This window comes from Leucoraja erinacea, chromosome 1 (genome assembly GCF_028641065.1).
Source record: "Leucoraja erinacea ecotype New England chromosome 1, Leri_hhj_1, whole genome shotgun sequence".
Taxonomy (NCBI): domain Eukaryota; kingdom Metazoa; phylum Chordata; class Chondrichthyes; order Rajiformes; family Rajidae; genus Leucoraja; species Leucoraja erinaceus.
In genome coordinates this window covers 1,099,676-1,117,261 of record NC_073377.1, presented here as the reverse complement: position 1 = coordinate 1,117,261, position 17,586 = coordinate 1,099,676, and the positions used below count along the sequence as shown (strand labels likewise).

At 45.6% G+C, this 17,586-nt stretch overlaps 1 protein-coding gene across 1 annotated transcript in view; it reads right to left on the bottom strand.

Annotated features, from left to right (window-relative positions):
- The window catches only part of atrn (attractin), a 346,003-nt gene that overhangs the window by 25,385 nt on the left and 303,032 nt on the right, over nt 1-17,586 (bottom strand). The window contains exon 27 of the mRNA XM_055642697.1: nt 12,635-12,742. Within this exon, the coding sequence (XP_055498672.1) occupies nt 12,635-12,742 (108 nt within the window). The remainder of the gene's footprint in view (nt 1-12,634; nt 12,743-17,586) is intronic.

The window sequence follows — 17,586 nt, the reverse complement described above, 5'->3', positions numbered from 1 at the left end:
ATACCTACAGATTCAGAGACCGTTTCTTCCCCACTGTTATCATGCAACTGAACTGTCTCGCCAACAAGAGAGCAGTCCTGAGCTACTACTGCATCTACCTCATTGGACCCTTGGACTATCTTTCATGGAACTTTACTGAACTTTGTACACTTTGGAACTTAGAAGGATGAGAGGCCATCTTATTGAAACATATAAGATTTAAGGAATGGAATGGGGGCATTTCGGTCGAGGCCCTTCTTCAGACTGAGAGTCAGGGGGAGGGAGACTCAGAGATATGGGGATCTCATATCACACAGAGAGGGGATCTCGTTGAAACATATAAGATTGTTAAGGGTTTGGATACGCTAGAGGCAGGAAACATTTTCCCGATGTTGGGGGAGTCCAGAAACAGGGGCCACAGTTTAAGAATAAGGGATGAGCCATTTAGAACGGAGACTAGGAAACACTTTTTCCACACAGAGAGTTGTGAGTCTGTGGAATACTCTGCATCAGAGGGTGTTGGAGGCCAGTTCTCTGGATGCCTCAGCTAGGTTGCGGGAAATCTTTCAGCATGTTGAAACATTTTCCGCTAGTAAAAATTGGTTGGCATGGTTCTTTTCAACTCGTAGTACAGTAGAGTGGGGTCGCTATATAGTTACAGGCTGTCGAGGGCAGCCGTAGGCAATCTCCTTCGGTGACTGGGCATTTTAATTGGCTCATTGGAGTTTTTAGGACTAAGGTAAACCGACCGGCAGGTTAATGCCTGCTCAACTTTATTATCTATATAATTAAAAGTCTAAACTTGACCACTTCCTGTTTGCACTGTATAATGATTTTTAGAAAAAACGCTACCACGTACGGCTGTGATGTTTGGCCATCTTACTCAGAGTCCCCCTCCGCTGCACAGGCCAAGAAGATTTTTCCCATCGATGAAAAATAAAAGACTTATTAATGTTTAAAAAATGTTGAGATTCTCTCTCCTGTCAATCATGCCATGAAGGCCACACCCCTTCCGTTGGGAGGGGGGAGGGACTATAAAATCCGGAAGTGCGGACTGCCTCAGTCTCTGCAAGATGGGGGAGGGAGAGGTCACAACTCTTACTCTAAGCTGTGAATAACACTGAACACATATCTACTAAACGATGCGTGTTTTTACTGACCTGTGAGGACCCTTAATGTGGTTTGAAAATGTAGTTTGAAAATGCAGAACTGATGCAAAACTGGTCGGTTTGAAAATGCAAAAGTGGTGGGTTTGAAAATGCTAAAGTGGTTGGTTTGAAAATGCAACAGTGGTTGGTTTGAAAATGCAAAAGTTTAAAAGTCTAATCTTGACCACTTCCTGTTTGCACTGTATATTGATTTTTAGAAAAAACGCTACCAGGTATGGCTGTGATGTTTGGCCATCTTACTCAGTCCCCACCCGGTCATCAGGTGCCGAGGATTTTTCCCATCGATGAAAAATAAGAGTTATTAGGGTTTAAAAAGTGTTGAGATTCTCTCTCCTGTCAATCACGCCATGAAGGCCACGCCCCTTCCGGTGGGAGTGGGGAGGGACTATAAACTCAGAAGTGTGGGCGTGGCTCAGTCTCTGCAAGATGGGGAGGGAGAGGTCACGACTCTTTGCCTGAGCTGTGAATCAACTGAACACACGGAATGTCTACACTGAACTGTGAGTGTGGCTTTTATGTGGTTTTTATGGTGGTTTCACCCTGCTTGAAATGGAATGAAACTGCATTTGAATTTGGTGGCCTTGCACCCGGCTTGAAATGGTTTGAAACTGCACTTGAATTTGGTGGCCTTGCACCCTACTTGAAATGGTAGGAAACTGCATTTGGTGGCCTTGCACCCTACTTGAAATGGTAGGAAACTGCATTTGGTGGCTGTGGAATTTCAAGGTATAGCCGTGATTCAACTGCTAGCCCACCAGCCGTGAGTGAGCTGCCAGCACACCAGGTTTGAGTGACTGAGCTGCCAGCCCAAGAATCCATTCAGCCCACAATGTCCATACTAGCCCTCTGGATACCAGTCCCTTCAGCCCACAACACCCATACTAGCGCTCCAGAAATCAACAGACAATAGACAATAGGTGCAGGAGTAGGCCTTTCGGCCCTTCGAGCCAGCACCGCCATTCAATGTGATCATGGCTGATCATCCCCAATCAGTACCTCGTTCCTGCCTTCTCCCCATATCCCCGACTCCGCTATTTTTAAGAGCCCTATCTAGCTCGCTCTTGAAAGCATCCAGAGAACCTGCCTCCACCGCCCTCTGAGGCAGAGAATTCCACAGACTCACCATTCTCTGTGAGAAAAAGTGTTTCTGCTCTAAATGGCTTACTTATTCTTAAAGTGTAGCCCTGGTTCTGGATTCCCCCAACATCGGGAACATGTTTCCTGCCTCTAGCGTGTCCAAACCCTTAACAATCTTATATGTTTCAATGAGATCCCCTCTCTGTGTGATATGAGAACCCCATATCTCTGAGTCTCCCTCCCTCCGACTCTCAGTCTGAAGAAGGGCCTCCACCCGAAATGCCCCCATTCCTTCTACCCAGAGATGCTGCCTGTCCCACTGAGTTACTCCAACATTTTGTTTTGATCTTCGTCAGAATCTTTTCTGGCTCGTTCCTGCTCCTGTTTCTCATAAATGCTGCCTTGACAGCAACTGTCCAAGCCCCGTGGATGAATAAAAAGAATCTATGAATAACAATACACTACAAAAGCCACATACAGCTACCGCAGTGAAATAAATATAGCCGTAAATGATCTTCAATACTCAGGCCAACTCAGTGAATCAAAAGTGAAATTTCAGCGCCTCAGGCAACTTTGTTTGAACGTTTGTTTCTTCAATGTTACATGAATTCTTAATAGAAAAGCAAGACAGATTGGCTCCAATTCGTAGAATCTAAATATTTTCTCAGCACAGTTACTGGCATAAGAAATGTGTAGGAAGGAACTGCAGATGCTGGTTTACACTGAAGATAGACACAAAATGCTGGGGTAACTCAGGGGGTGAGGCAGCATCTCTGAAGAGAAGGAATGGGTGACGTTTTCGACCTTACTTCAGACTGAGCGTCCCGGGATAGGGAAACTACAGATACGGAAGGGTAAGGTGTGAAAATGACAGATCAAAACAGACGATGCTCAAGGAAATGTAGAAACGCAGCGGTATGAATATTGATTTCTCTAAGTTCAAGTGACCATGGCATCCCTTCTCTCTCCGTCCCTCTCCCACCCAAGTCATTTTACTAGTTTCAGTTATCTTGTTGAGTTTCATTGTTTGTAACTCGTTTTCACCCATCCCACAGCTAACAATGACCTGCTTCCTTTATCACCATTATCTTTTGGCATATTTTTCATTCATTTGTTCTATAGCTTTCTATATCACTATTTCTATCTCTCATATCCCTTTCCCATGACTCTCAGTACGAAGAATGATCTCAACCCGAAATGTCACCAATTACTTCTCTCCAGAGATGCTGCCTGACCCGCTGAGTTACTCCATCTTTTTGTGCCCATCTTCGGTTTGAGCCAGCATCTGCAGTTCCATCCTACATAGACCGGTTCATTGTTAGCTATGGGGAAGGGAACAATGAGGCATGTACACAGAAAAATTAATTAAAAAAGAACTGGTTTCAGATTATTTTCAGCATGTTGATGCTCACTGCACCAGGCTAACATTTGAAGCATAGACTTAAGATTTAAGCTCCAGGAATCACCTTACGTTGCAGACAATCACATCATTAATCTCAAAGAGACAACTTGAACTTCCCAACAGATGTCTTGTCTATGAACAATTTCAACAGTGAAATTATTTGTTTCCCTAAATCATGGTTAGCACTTGCTTTACTTCATCTCAATACCTGAGCTGCATAAATAACATTTGCAAGACAGAAGGCAGGCTATCAAATGTAATCTTCAACAGCTCTCTGAATTAACACAAGCATGGGCCAGCATGACTCACATGGCTCTAAACAATTGCCTTTTGTTTTGGACCCAGATCAATAGTTTATTTTAGTTTAGAGATACAGCGCAGAAACAGGCCCTTCGGCCCACCGAGTACGGGCCGACCACCGATCCCTACACATTAACACTATCCTGCACACACTAGGGACAATTTCACATTTATACCAAGCCAATTCACCTCGAAACCTGAACATCTTTGGAGTGTGAGAGGAAACTGAATATCTGGGAGAAAACCTATGCAGATCATGGGGAGAACGTCCAAACTCCAGATGGGCAGCACGCACAGTCGGGATCGAACCTGGCCCTCTGCAGCTGTAAGCGTGGTACCGCAACAACTCTACCGCTGCGCTACCCGTAGCACTAGTAGCACTTTTAAATGATACATATTTTAAATAAATAAAGGCGATGAGCCTAATCTAATCATTGTCATTGAATCATAGCGCGTGAAAACAGGTCTTTCAGCTCAACTAACCCACGCCAACCAACATGCCCCGTCTCCACTGGTCCCATCTTCCTGCGTTTGGCCCATATCTCTCTAAACCTATCCTATCCATGTACCTGTCTAAATGTTTCTTAAACATTGTGATAGTACCTGCCTCAACTACCTCCTCTGGCAGCTCGTTCCATGAACACATGCTTCCCATTTTCCCCATGCCAGGTTTTGACCAACATCTCTTTTCCAGTTTTCTACCCTCCACACCATCAGTCTGAAGAAGGGAGCCACCCCGAAAGGTCGCCCATCCATTCCCTTCACAGATACTGCCCGGCCAACGGAGTTCCTCCAGCACTTTGTGTTTTGCTTGATAACAATTTTCGCCAAATTGTAATGATGCAAAACGCAAAGTGCTGGAGGAATTCAGAGGGTCAGGCAGCATGTGGAAGGAATGGTGGTCGTTGAAGAGGTATAAGCTCATGAGTGATAAGAGTAGAATTAGGCCAATCGGCCCAACAAGTCTACTCCGCCATTCAATCATGGCTGATCTATCTCTCCCTCTCAACCCCATTCTCCTTCTCCCCATAACCTCTGACACCTGTACTAATCTTCATACCTAGTCCGAGGTGCTGCAACCAGAAATGGCAGCCTGAACAAAACGTCTTGGCCACACTGTCAATCAATGACTCGCCTGTTTACATTATCATTACAAACTAACCTCAAATCCTCATTCACCAATAGGCTAACACCTTATAAGGCCATAAGTGATAGGAGAAGAATTAGGGCCATTCGGCCCATCAAATGTACTCCACCATTCAATCATGGCTGATCTATCTCTCCCTCCTAATCCCATTCTCCTGCCTTCTCCCCATTACCCCTGACACCCATACTAATCAAGAATCTATCTATCTCTGCCTTAAATATACCCATTGACTTGGCCTCCACAGCATTCTGTGGCAAAGAATTCCACAGATTCACTACCCTCTGACTAAAGAAATTTCTCATCTCCTTCCTTAAAGAACATCTTTAAATTCTGAGGCTATGACCTCTAGTCCTAAACTCTCCCACAAGTTTACCAATCTCCATCTCCCACGAGTTTACCAATCCTCTCCATCTCGGAAGAGGTGAGAATGAACTGGGAAAAATATTTTCATAGTACTCCTCTTTTGTAGCAGATGTGTGCGATTTTGCCCAGTACAAACACAGCTGTAATTTCTACACGGTGAAACCAAAATGTATAAAAATGGCCTTTATTAAAATCTGACAATATGCACTTTAACCACATGTGATTTTTTTCTATTACAAATCTCAAATTGTGTAGTACAAAGGCAAATAAATAAATGACGGGCCTTTGTCCCAAACATTATGAAGGGCGCCGTATGAAAAGATACAAAGGATAAAAGGTTTTCAACATCTTTCCATCCCAGCAGTAGTATGTAATTTCAAATTTATTTGTTAAAATATAAAAAAAGGTAACTTCCCATTTCATTAACAGCGAGCAGCTTTATTGCTACCTCAGGCACTGATTTTAGTATTTAGTATTATATATTTTTATTCATCATGTTTATTTTTGAAATTAAAAAATGTGTCCACTTGCTTATTAGAATATACATTCGAATGGTGGCGGAGCTACTGCCTTACAGCGCCAGAGACCCGGGTTTGATCTTGACTTCAGGAGCTGGTCTGTACGACTTGTGTCCGTTCTACCTGAGACCTGCGTAGGTTTTCTCTGAGATTTTTGTTTCCTCCCACACACCAAAGACGTACAGGTTTGTAGATTAATTGGCTTGGTCTTGGTAAAGATGTAAAATTTCCCTAATATGTGTAAGGTGGTGTTAATCGCAGGGACAGGGGTGGCTGATCTGTGTGGACTCGGTGGGTCAAAGCACCTGTTTCCGTGCAGTATATCTAAAACTAAAATATCAGAGCCCATTACCATTCAAACTCAGTAATCTGAGGAAAGACATTCTTGCCATGGAGGGAGTACAGAGAAGGTTCACCAGACTGATTCCTGGGATGTCAGGACTTTCATATGACGAAAGACTGGATAGACTCGGCTTGTACTCGCTAAAATTTAGAAGATTGAGGGGGGATCTTATAGAAACTTACACAATTCTTAAGGGGTTGGACTGGCTAGATGCAGGAAGATTGTTCTCGATGTTGGGGAAGTCCAGAACAAGGGGTCACAGTTTAAGGATAAGGGGGAAGTCTTTTAGGACTGAGATGCGAAAAACATTTTTCACACAGAGAGTGGTGAATCTCTGGAATTCTCTGCCACTGAAGGTAGTTGAGGCCAGTTCATTGGCTATATTTAAGAGGGAGTTAGATGTGACCCTTGTGGCTAAGGGGATCAGGGGGTATGGAGAGAAGGCAGGCACAGGATACTGAGTTGGATGATCAGCCATGATCATATTGAATGGCGGTGCAGGCTCGAAGGGCCGAATGGCCTACTCCTGCACCTAATTTCTATTTCTATAACCCCCCCCTCCAGTGTCTATCTATTTTCCTGCCATGCTTTATCCTGCCTCTCCTTCCTTCCAGTTTTCTTCCCCCCCTCCCCACGCAATCTGTACATTGTAGATGGTATGATTGTAATTGTGTATAATCTTTTCGCTGACGATAGCATGCAATAAAAAGCTTTTCACTACACCTCCGTACGTATGACATTAATAAATTAAACTAAACTTTTGACTACAATGGCTACAATTCCATAGCTCTGTAGTAATCTAAGCCCAAAGCTCATCTTCACAAAAATTACAATCATAATAATACTTTATTAGCCAAGTATGTTTTACAACACACGAGGAATTTCATTTGCCAAGTCAGTCATACAAATAAAAAGCCACGGAACACACAATTTAATATTTAAACATAAACATCCACCACAGTGACTCCTCCACATTCCTCACTGTGAAAAAATCTCTTCCCTTGTTTGCTCTCCCGTGGTCGGGGGTCTTGAGCCCTCCGTTGACGGGGCGATCTTGACTCCCATAGCCGGTCGGGGCAATCAGCTCCTGCATCAGGGGGATGTCAGCTCCCCCCGCGCCGGTGATCGGACCCCGGGACCCTCTGCGTTCGTTGGAGCTCCTGACTAGCCTCTCCCGAGACTGCGTGCTCGATGGTCAAGTCCGCAGGCCGCGCGCGGTTGGGGCGATCCCAGGCAAAGGATCGACTCCGACGTTAAGTCCACGCCCCGCAAGGGCGCTCATGGTCAGCCTGAGGATGCCTCCAGCTCCATTGATGGTAGGCTGCAGAGTGACCGGAGACACGATCCGGAAAGTAATCGCATCTCCGGCAAGGTAAGAAACTGAAAAAAAAGTTTCCCCTTCCCCCTCCCCCAATATGAAACAAACCGGAGAACATTTACACAAATTTCAAAACACACTAAAAATTAAAAAAAAGACGAAAAAACAGACAGACTGTTGGTGGGGCTGCCAATCGTTCGGCGCCCCTGGTGGTGTTGTCCTTCCCTGTTACTGTGTTAAAATAAATATAAATCAGACCCTCGTTTCTGCAGTGCAAATTATCCTGACTCCATCCTTGTTTCCTGTAATACTGACTTGACTGAACTTCTATCTTCTCCTTAATCACATCACTGCTCTGATAGATGGTGGATCTCAAAACCTTTCCATTTAATAACATAAACAGGATCATAAGTTCCTAAGTCAGAGGAGCAGAATTAGGTCATTCTGCCCATCAAGTCTAGACATTAGACATTAGAGATACTCGAGTCTGCCATTCAATTATGGCTGATCTACCTTTCCCTCTCAATCCCAGTCTCATGCGTTCTCTCCATGACATTTGATCATAACGAACAAGGCCACAGACTTTGGAAGTGGTTGATATGTGGAGTTTATGATTTGGCACACCATTGCAATTCTGATTCAGACTGAGCTATAGGGAGATCAGGCACGTGCCGTCAGGGTAGGCAAGGCAGGCACTGCCTACCCTGACTAAAATTATAACGAAATTACTAAATATTAATTACTAAATATTACTAAATATAAATAGTAAAGGCATGCGAGAATTATGCCTATCTAAGAGATCGATCTGTTAGGTAGGCATAATTTCCCGTACCTTTCATCCACAGCGCTTGTAACCCTTGAAGGTCTGTGCAGCCCACGTGCCGTCAGCGCTGCTGGAAGCCGTCAATTTCAAGCGGGGCTGAAGGCAGCTGAAATTCTGCCTTTGCAGCACTGTGCAGGTGCAGCAGCGTACTGCGCATGCGCAGCGCTAGTTTCTTGGCGGGTTTTTCAAATATGGATTGGCATTATGTTAAGTGTGTCTTAGGAAACAGAGAGAGAAGAATGGAGCTTGTGTACCAATGATGTGGTAAGTACATTTCTTGGTGATGTTTTTAAATACCGTATTTCCCAGGTGTGGGGGTGGGGGGAGAGCTCCTTTCACAGCGTTTGAGGAGTCTGGCCCGGGGTAAAGTTGCGAGGAGGGTAGGAGCGTTGTGAAGGAGGGGATCTGGATCTTACCAGTAACACACTTGCGACGCTCCTTGCTCAGCGCCTTCTGCCGGCCCCCGCTCACCTCTGGCAGCTCTCCGTCTAAAAACCTCTCTCCTGCCGCTCGCTGGCCTCACTCATGTCCTTAAATTCCGACAGCGCGATTGAGGTTACTCGGCTGTGGGACTTTAAGGATTTGCGGGAAGCGGCTGATATGAGCGAGCGGCAGGTGAGAGGTGTTCAGACGGAGAGCACTGCCAGAGGTGAGCGGGCCGGCAGAAGGCGCTGAGGTGGCGGCCAGTTTTGCTGTCGGGTCCTGGCGGCCGCTCGCGGCCACCTGAGCTACTTCCCTCCCCGGCCACAATGCGGTGGCTTCGCGCCCGGAGCGCTGCGGCAGCGGTGAGTGAGTTACTGGCATTATCCACGACTCCCTCCTTCTCAACACTCCTGCCCTCCCCGCAACTTTAACCCCTGGCACAGACTCTCCACACGCTGTGAAAGGAACTCTCCCCCCAATTGGTCCCTTGAACAAGTGTTGTCATTCAATAAGATGACAACTGATTCAACTTTCCCCTCTGCTCCCGATTTTCCCACCATCTCTCCACCTACCATCACCCTTCACCCCCACCCATTCAGTAATTCAGAATAAAGGAGACTAGGAAGCCATGGGCAAATTGAATTGTTACTCGTTCTCGCTGGCCCTCCACTCCGCTCTGGACCACTTGGACAACAAAAACTCATATGTCAGGCTGTTATTCATCGATTACAGCTCGGCATTTAACACAATCATCCCCTCCAAGCTGGTTACCAAACTCGCAGAACTGGGTCTCTGCGCATCCCTCTGCAATTGGATCCTCGACTTCCTCATTCACAGACCACAGTCTGTTCGTATTGGTGGAAATGTGTCAGCCTCGATAACAATCAGCACGGGAGCACCTCAAGGCTGCGTGCTCAGCCCCCTGTTGTACTCATTCTATACCCATGACTGCGTAGCCAATCACAGTGCGAACTCCATCATCAAGTTCGCTGACGACACCACTGTTGTGGGGCGTATCACTGATGGGGATGAGTCAGAGTATAGAAGAGAGATCGAGCAACTGTCCATATGGTGCCAGCGCAATAACCTGGCCCTCAACACCAGCAAAACCAAGGAACTAATAATAATAATAATACATTTTATTTATGGGTGCCTTTCAAGAGTCTAAAGGACACCTTACAAAAATTTAGCAGGTAGAGGAAAAACATGTAAGGGGAATGAAATAAATAGTGGAGACATGACTAGTACACAAAGTAAAGACAGAATTCAATTCAAAACACAGTATGAGGCAATTAATGCACAGATGAAAATGGATGGCACGTGGGGCTAAGCATAGGCAGAGGTGAAGAGATGGGTCTTGAGGAGGGACTGGAAGATGGTGAGGGACACGGAATTGCGGATCAGTTAGGGGAGGGAGTTCCAGAGCCTGGGAGCTGCCCTGGAGAAGGCTCTGTCCCCAAAACTGCTGAGGTTGGACTTGTGGATGGAGAGGAGACCGGCTGATGTGGATCTGAAGGACCGTGAGGGTTGGTAGGGGGAGAGGAGGTCAGTGAGATATGGGGGGGCCAGATGGTGGAGGGCTTTGTAGGTGAGGATCAGGATTTTGTAGGTGATGGGAGATGGGAAGCCGGTGAAGTTGTTTGAGGACTGGAGTGATGTGATGCCATGATTTGGTGGGGGTGATGAGTCGGGCGGCTGCGTTCTGGACCAGTTGGAGTCGGTTGATGTAGGTGGAGCTCATGCCAAGGAGAAGTGAGTTGCAATAGTCCAGTCTGGAGGAGATGAAGGCATGGATGGGTCTTTCAGCAGCGGGAGGTGTGAGAGAGGGTCTGAGTTTGGCGATGTTGCGGAGATGAAAGAAGGAGGTTTTAATGACATGGCGGATGTGAGGCTCAAGGGAGAGGGTGGATTGGTGAAGTGATTGTGGACTTTGGAAGGAGTAGGAGTAGGAGGGGGACCCGCAGCCCCATTTATATCAACGGGTCGATGGTTGAAATGGTCAAGAGCTTCAAATTCCTGGGCGTGCACATCTCTGAAGATCCTTCCTGGTCCAAGAACACTAATGCAAAAATCAAGAAAGCTCATCAGCGCCTCTACTTCCTGAGAAGATTACGGAGAGTCGGTTTGTCAAGGAAGGCTCTCTTTAACTTCTACAGGTGCACAGTAGAGAGCATGCTGACCAGTTGCATCGTGGCTTGGTTCAGCAATTTGAGCGCCCTGGAGAGGAAAAGACTACAAAAAGTAGTAAACACTGCCCAGTCCATCATCGGCTCTGACCTTCCTTCCATCGAGGGGATTTATCGCAGTCGCTGCCTCAAAAAGGCTGGCAGTATCATCAAAGATCCACACCATCCTGGCCACACACTCATCTCCCTGTTACCTTCAGGTAGAAGGTACAGAAGCCTGAAGACTGCAACAACCAGGTTTAGGAATAGCTACTTCCCCACAGCCATCAGGCTATTAAACCTGGCTCGGACAAAACTCTGATTAATAACCCATTTTCTGTTATTTGCACTTTCTCAGTTTATTTATTTATGTGTGTATATATTTATATTATGGTATATGGACACACTGATCTGTTTTGTAGTAAATGCCTACTATGTTGTGTGTGCTGAAGCAAAGCAAGAATTTCATTGTCCTAACAGGGACACATGACAATAAACTCACTTGAACTTGAACTACTGTCTTTATTTTTATTTTTTATTTTTACGGAGAGAACAATCTGCGCATGCACGGTTTAATTTTTTTTAAAAAGCCGACTGACTGCCTACCCTGAGTAATTGCCCATGGCACGTGCCTGAGGGAGATGTTGTGCAGGTTAGGACACTATTTCTTGGAACGCAGGAGGATGAGAGTGATCTTATAGAGGTGTACAAAATCATGAGAGGAATAGATCGAGTAGGTGCACAGAGTCCCTTGCCCAGAGTAGGGAAATCGAGAACCAGAGGATATAGGTTTAAGGTGAGGGGGAAAGATTTAATAGCGACCTGAGGGGTAATTTTTTCACACAAAGTGCGGTGGGTGTATGGAACAAGCTGCCAGAGGAGGTGGCTGAGGCAGGTGCTAGCGCAACATTTAAAGAAACATTTAGACAGGTACATGGATCGTACAGGTTTAGAGGGATATGGGCCAAACGTAGGCAGGTGGGACTAGTGTAGATGGGACATGTTGGTCGGTGTAGGCAAGTTGGGTCATAGGGCCTGTTTCCACACTGTGTGACTCTATACAATTGGGTGGCAATGAATGAATGGAACGCTCATCTTTGAAGCAGCTACAAGCTTCACACTTCACAGACTATTTCATGCACAGACTATTTCAACAACTTCTCTTCCAGCATGGGTGATACTGACATTATACAGCACTAATACATTCCACCCCATGCAAGGAGATGGAGGTAGTCAATGTAAGGTAGCAACCCCAATGGTTTTATACGTTTCCCCAATAAACACTGATTGTAACTGGACATTGTAAACAGAACAATACACCGCAATAAACAATGGACAAGGCACTACCGTAGTTTATGTTCATAACTGATAGGAGCAGAATTAGGCCACTCAGCCCATCAAGTCTACTCCGCCATTCAATCACAATCCCATTCTCTTTACCTTCTCCCCGTAACACAAGACACTAATCAAGAATCTGTCTATCTCTGCCTTAGAAATGTCCATTGACCTGGCCGTCAAAGCCTTCTGTGGCAATGAATTCAACAGATCCACCAGCAAAGAGTTTGCTTCCTGTAAAATAGCAGGTAAACAAAGTAGCTTCTGGTTACCTTGATGCTTCCTCCAATAAGATCAGGTGGCTCCTCTTCCGTCTCCAAGGCGACATTGATCGTGGCAAAAGGTCGACTCGCCATCTGTTGCATCTCTCGTAGAAGTTGCTATGAGACACAAGTGTACACAGAGGTTCAATGCAGGTAAATAACAAAGTGAGCAGTATCATTCTTGACAATGCATTAAAAGTTTACTTTTGTTTGGTTTTAGTTCAGAGATATAGCGTGGAAACACATCCTTCGGCCCAGCGAGTCTGTGCCAACCAGTGATCTTCCTGTACATTACACTATCTTACGCACTAGGGACAATTTACAATTCTTACCAAAGCCAATTAACCTACAAACCTGCACGAGTGTGGGAGGAAACCAGAGCAACCCGGAGAAAACCCACGCAGGTCACAGAGAGTACGTACAAACTCCGCACTGACAGCACGGGTGGTCAGGCTCGAACCCGGGTCACTGGCGTTGTAAGGCAGCAATTCTACCACTGTGCCGCCCCATGTTCTGTATACATTACAGAGAACAGACCACGGACTCTTCCATCACAATCGCTGGGAACGTCACATTCCCAGTATCATCAAACTACCAGAGGTGGCAGCCCAGAGAGAGTCTTCCCTTGGACTCTTCACTGAAGACTCCATACTTCGAAGACTCACGAAATCCGATCAAATTAATCTACCTACTGAGCAAAAATAACGGGAACGGGCGCTGAGAGCTAGAAAACATGCTGCTATTAAACTCAAATAACTGTGATTAGAAATGTTGAATTTCAAGTGTCATTAAATGACAAAAGTTAAGACCAGAAATCCTGAAACTAGATTTTCCACTTGCTCCACAAGACAGATCAAATAAAGAGAGAGAGGGGTAGAGAGTGGGAGAGAGAAGTTGTCATACTCAAAGTCCTTCTCGTGTATTACGGTGTCAACTGCATACAGAGCAGGCAGCATGACTCAAGGCAGATGTTCTGAATCCAATTTTTACAAACAACTACTCCAAGTCAGAGATGACATGAAATGCTGTTACTAGGACTTCTGAAGTCAATCTGTTCCACATTATCCTTTGGATTACCATTTGTTTTTAAAGATTCCTCACGCCTCACCGTAAAAATGAAACAATGAAACTAGTTTTCACGCAGTTTATTTGGCATGACATACTTTTTAATTCCAGCTGTTTCCTGGCATATTTTCTTTCGAATCAACACATTTCTTGGAATTTAAAAAATTGGATTTCATTTGCCTTTTAAATTAGTACTGTTCTTTCCAGTTGAATAGAGTGGAGCAGAAATTATCTTGCATGTTACTTTGCAAATAAAAACATACATTTATTATAACCCATTATTATTAGTGAGAAATTGGGCGGCACAGTGGAGTAAGCGGTAGAGTTGCTGCCTTACAACGCCGGAGACCCGCGTTCAATCCGGACCACGGGCGCTGTCTGTACGGAGTTTGTACGTTCTCCCAGTAACCTGCGTGGGTTTTCTCTGGGATATCCGGTTTTCCTCCAACACTCCAAAGACGTACAAGTTTGTAAGTTAATTGGCTTGGTATAATTGTATATTGACCCCAGTGTGTGTAGGATAGTATTAGTGTGTGGGGATCGCTGATCAGCGCGGACTTGATGGGCTCAAAGTCCTGTTTCCGCTCGGTATCTCTTAACTAAACTAAACTAAAAAGAAACGAGGCAGCTAATACCTTGGTGGGAACATTTAAGAGCTGGAGCTTAGAATTGGCAAAGAAAAAGATCTAATCGAACCACATTTACTGTTTTTTTTGCACGTCATAAAACTTGCTCGTTTTTCATGCTCAAACAACCAAATTACAGATGGCTTATTTGGTCTGACGAGGAAAAGTTCATTAGTGTAAAGGCCATTCAAAAGTCAAGTACTCCAACATAAAAAAACACAGTAATTACAACAAATAAAGTTCAGCTGGAAAATGTTACATGCAGCATATGGAATTCATCTCCAATACTCTGCCCATTAACTGGAAAAGCCACAAGCAGAGAGAGAGAGAGAGAGAATGAAGGGAAGTTTCGGGACTAAAAAAAATGAGCTGCTTGACATTTGATGGATTATACAAAATTTGCATATTATTCATTAACTGAGGCTTCTCTTAACAGAAACCTTGAATAAGAAATCATTTTATTCTTCTTCCTGAATACAAGTCTATGATTCACTTTTTGTCAGTAAAAATACTAACACAGAATTACCTATGGGTCTTTGTTTAATTGGACAACACAATGGTGCAGCGGTAGAGTTGCTACCTAATAGCACCGGACACCAGGGTTCGATCCTGACCTTGGCTGCTGTCTATAGGGTGTTTGCATGTTCTCCCTGTGACTGCATGGGTTCTCTCCGGGTGCTCCCACATTGCGAAAAACATGCAGGTTTGTAGGTTAACTGTCTGCTGTAAAATCGCCCCAAGTGTGTAGTTTAGAACTAGTGCATGGGCGATCGCTGGTCAGTGTGGACTCGGTGGGCCGAAGGGCCGGTTTCCACACCGTATCTCCAAACTAAACTAAATTGAAAGTTACAGCATGGAAACAGGCTCTTTGGCCCACCGTGTCCAAGCCAACCATCGATCGCCCGCCCAAACACTAGTTCTGTCATCACACTTTCTTATACACTCCCGATGCACTATGAGCAATTCACGGAGGCCAATCAAACCAGCCTTTGGGATGGGGTAGAGATCTGAAGCAACCGGGGGAAACCCCCGCAGTCGTAGGTAGAACGTGCAAACTCCACACGGACAGCAGCAGAGGGAATTGAACTTGGGTCCCAGGCGCTGTGAGGCAGCGGCTTTACCAGTTGCACCATGGTGCCGCTCCATTACTTAAGTCCGACAGCTGAAGTCTAGCAAACTGCATTGCTGGCAATGTCTCATTCATCCATTGTGAAATATTTGGTCAGAATTATACTTCTATTTTCTTTGTATGCAAAATTTTGTGGTAATTTTTCTTTGCTCTTCACCCAATTTTCCCGATAATCTAATGAAAAGTATTGTTCAGGGAAACGCCATAAGGCTCATGCCACGCTGAACACCCATCATCTGTCCTCATTTATCACATTGCTCCTGTACTACGCACTGCAACACCTGCTTAATGGCACTACAATAGTTTAGTTTATTGTCACGTGGACCGAGGTACAGTAAAATGCTTTTGTTACGTGTTAACCAGTCAGCGGAAAGACTATACATGCTTACAATTGAGCCGTCCAGTGTACAGATACATGATAAAGGGACTAATGTGCAAGATATAGTCCAGTAAAGTCCAATTAAAGATTCAACTTGGGCAGCTTACAACCCAGCGCCATGGATCAGTCTGAAGAAGGGTTTCAGCCCGAAACATTGCCTATTTCCTTCGCTCCATAGATGCTGCTGCACCCGTTGAGTTTCTCCAGCATTTTTGTGTACCAGCCATGAATATTGATTTCTCTAGTTTCAAGCACCCTTTGCATTCCCTCTCTCTCCGTACCTCCCCCACCCTATTTGTCCTGAGAGTTTCACTATTCGTCTCCTTCGTTATCCCCTCTTCAACCGCCAACAATGAACCAGCATGGGCTCCACCTTTCTTAAAACATCGGTGCCGGCCGGCTGTGATTTGTTCTGTACCTTTTTATACCTCTAGTTTGTCTCTCCCATGACTCAATCTGAAGAAGGGTCTCGACCCGAAACGTCACCTATTAATTTTCTCCAGAGATGCTGCCTGTCCCGCTTGTTGTGTCCATCTCCGATTATGATAGTCCGAGGGTCTCCAGCGTGGTAGATAGCAGCTCAGGACAATTGTTGATCGGATGGTTGAGTTGCCTGATAACAGCTGGGAAGAAACTGTCCCTAAACCTGGAGGTGTGCGTTTCCACACGTTTGTACCGATGGGAGAGGGAAGAGGGAAGAGCCTCGGCCTTGATTATACTGTTAGTCTTGCCAAGCACATTTCACATTTATTTCACATATCACAGCAAAGGGTGAAATAATATAACACGTTTAAGAAGGAACTGCAGATGCTGGAAAATCGAAGGTAGACAAAAATGCTGGAGAAACTCAGCGGGTGAGGCAGCATCTATGGAGCGAAGGAAAATGTGACGTTTCGGGTGGAAACCCTTCTTCAGACCCGAAACTGAAGAAGGGTTTCGACCTGAAACGTTGCCTAAATAATATAACATGGTTGCTTTTGTGAAATGTTCCACTTCATGCTTGATGTTTGCGTGAGTCCTAGCAGCGATTATTATTTATAAAAACAGGCAGAATAGGAATACAAGTAATTCACTCTTCAACTGAGTAGGATTTTGCCACTTGCGCTATCACAGTTTATCTCAACAGCTGGCTTTGATTTTATGATGCTGTCAGAGAGAAGCACGGGAATAGCTGGAGGGGAATGATTACAATAAACAGAAGCAATCTCAATCATACACTGTTGATCTTTTATGTTTTAAAAAAACAGCCAAGGACCTCAGACAAAAAGTACCACAGAGAAATGGGAGGGGGGGGGGGGGGGGGGGGCGGAGGGGTTTTTAAAAGGGGAGTAGTGAGTGGGGGTGAGGGGGGGGTGGTGAGGAGAGGGGGAGGAGGGGAGACAGGAGGGGAATGCGGTGGGTAGGGTGGAGAGGGGGGAGGGTTAAGTGGAGGGAAGGGGGAGAGGGGAGGTGGAGGGATGGGGACAAGGGGGCAAAGGAGAAGAGGGGGTGAAGACGGCAGGGTGGGGGCAAGAGAAGGGAGGGTCGGAGGTAGGGGGTGTGGGTGGAGGCGAGGGGTGAGGGAACGAGGCAAGAGAGGGAGAGGGAGGGTGAGGGAGGCAAGAGAGCGGGACGTGGTAAGAGAGGTGAAGGGGAGGGAGGAGGGGCAGAAGGGGAATGTGGGAAGATTGGGAAGGGTGGGAAAGGTGGGTTAGGGAGATGGGGTCATAAGGAAGGTCATAAGGATGAGGAGTAGAATTCCTCCCATCAAGTCTACTGCGCC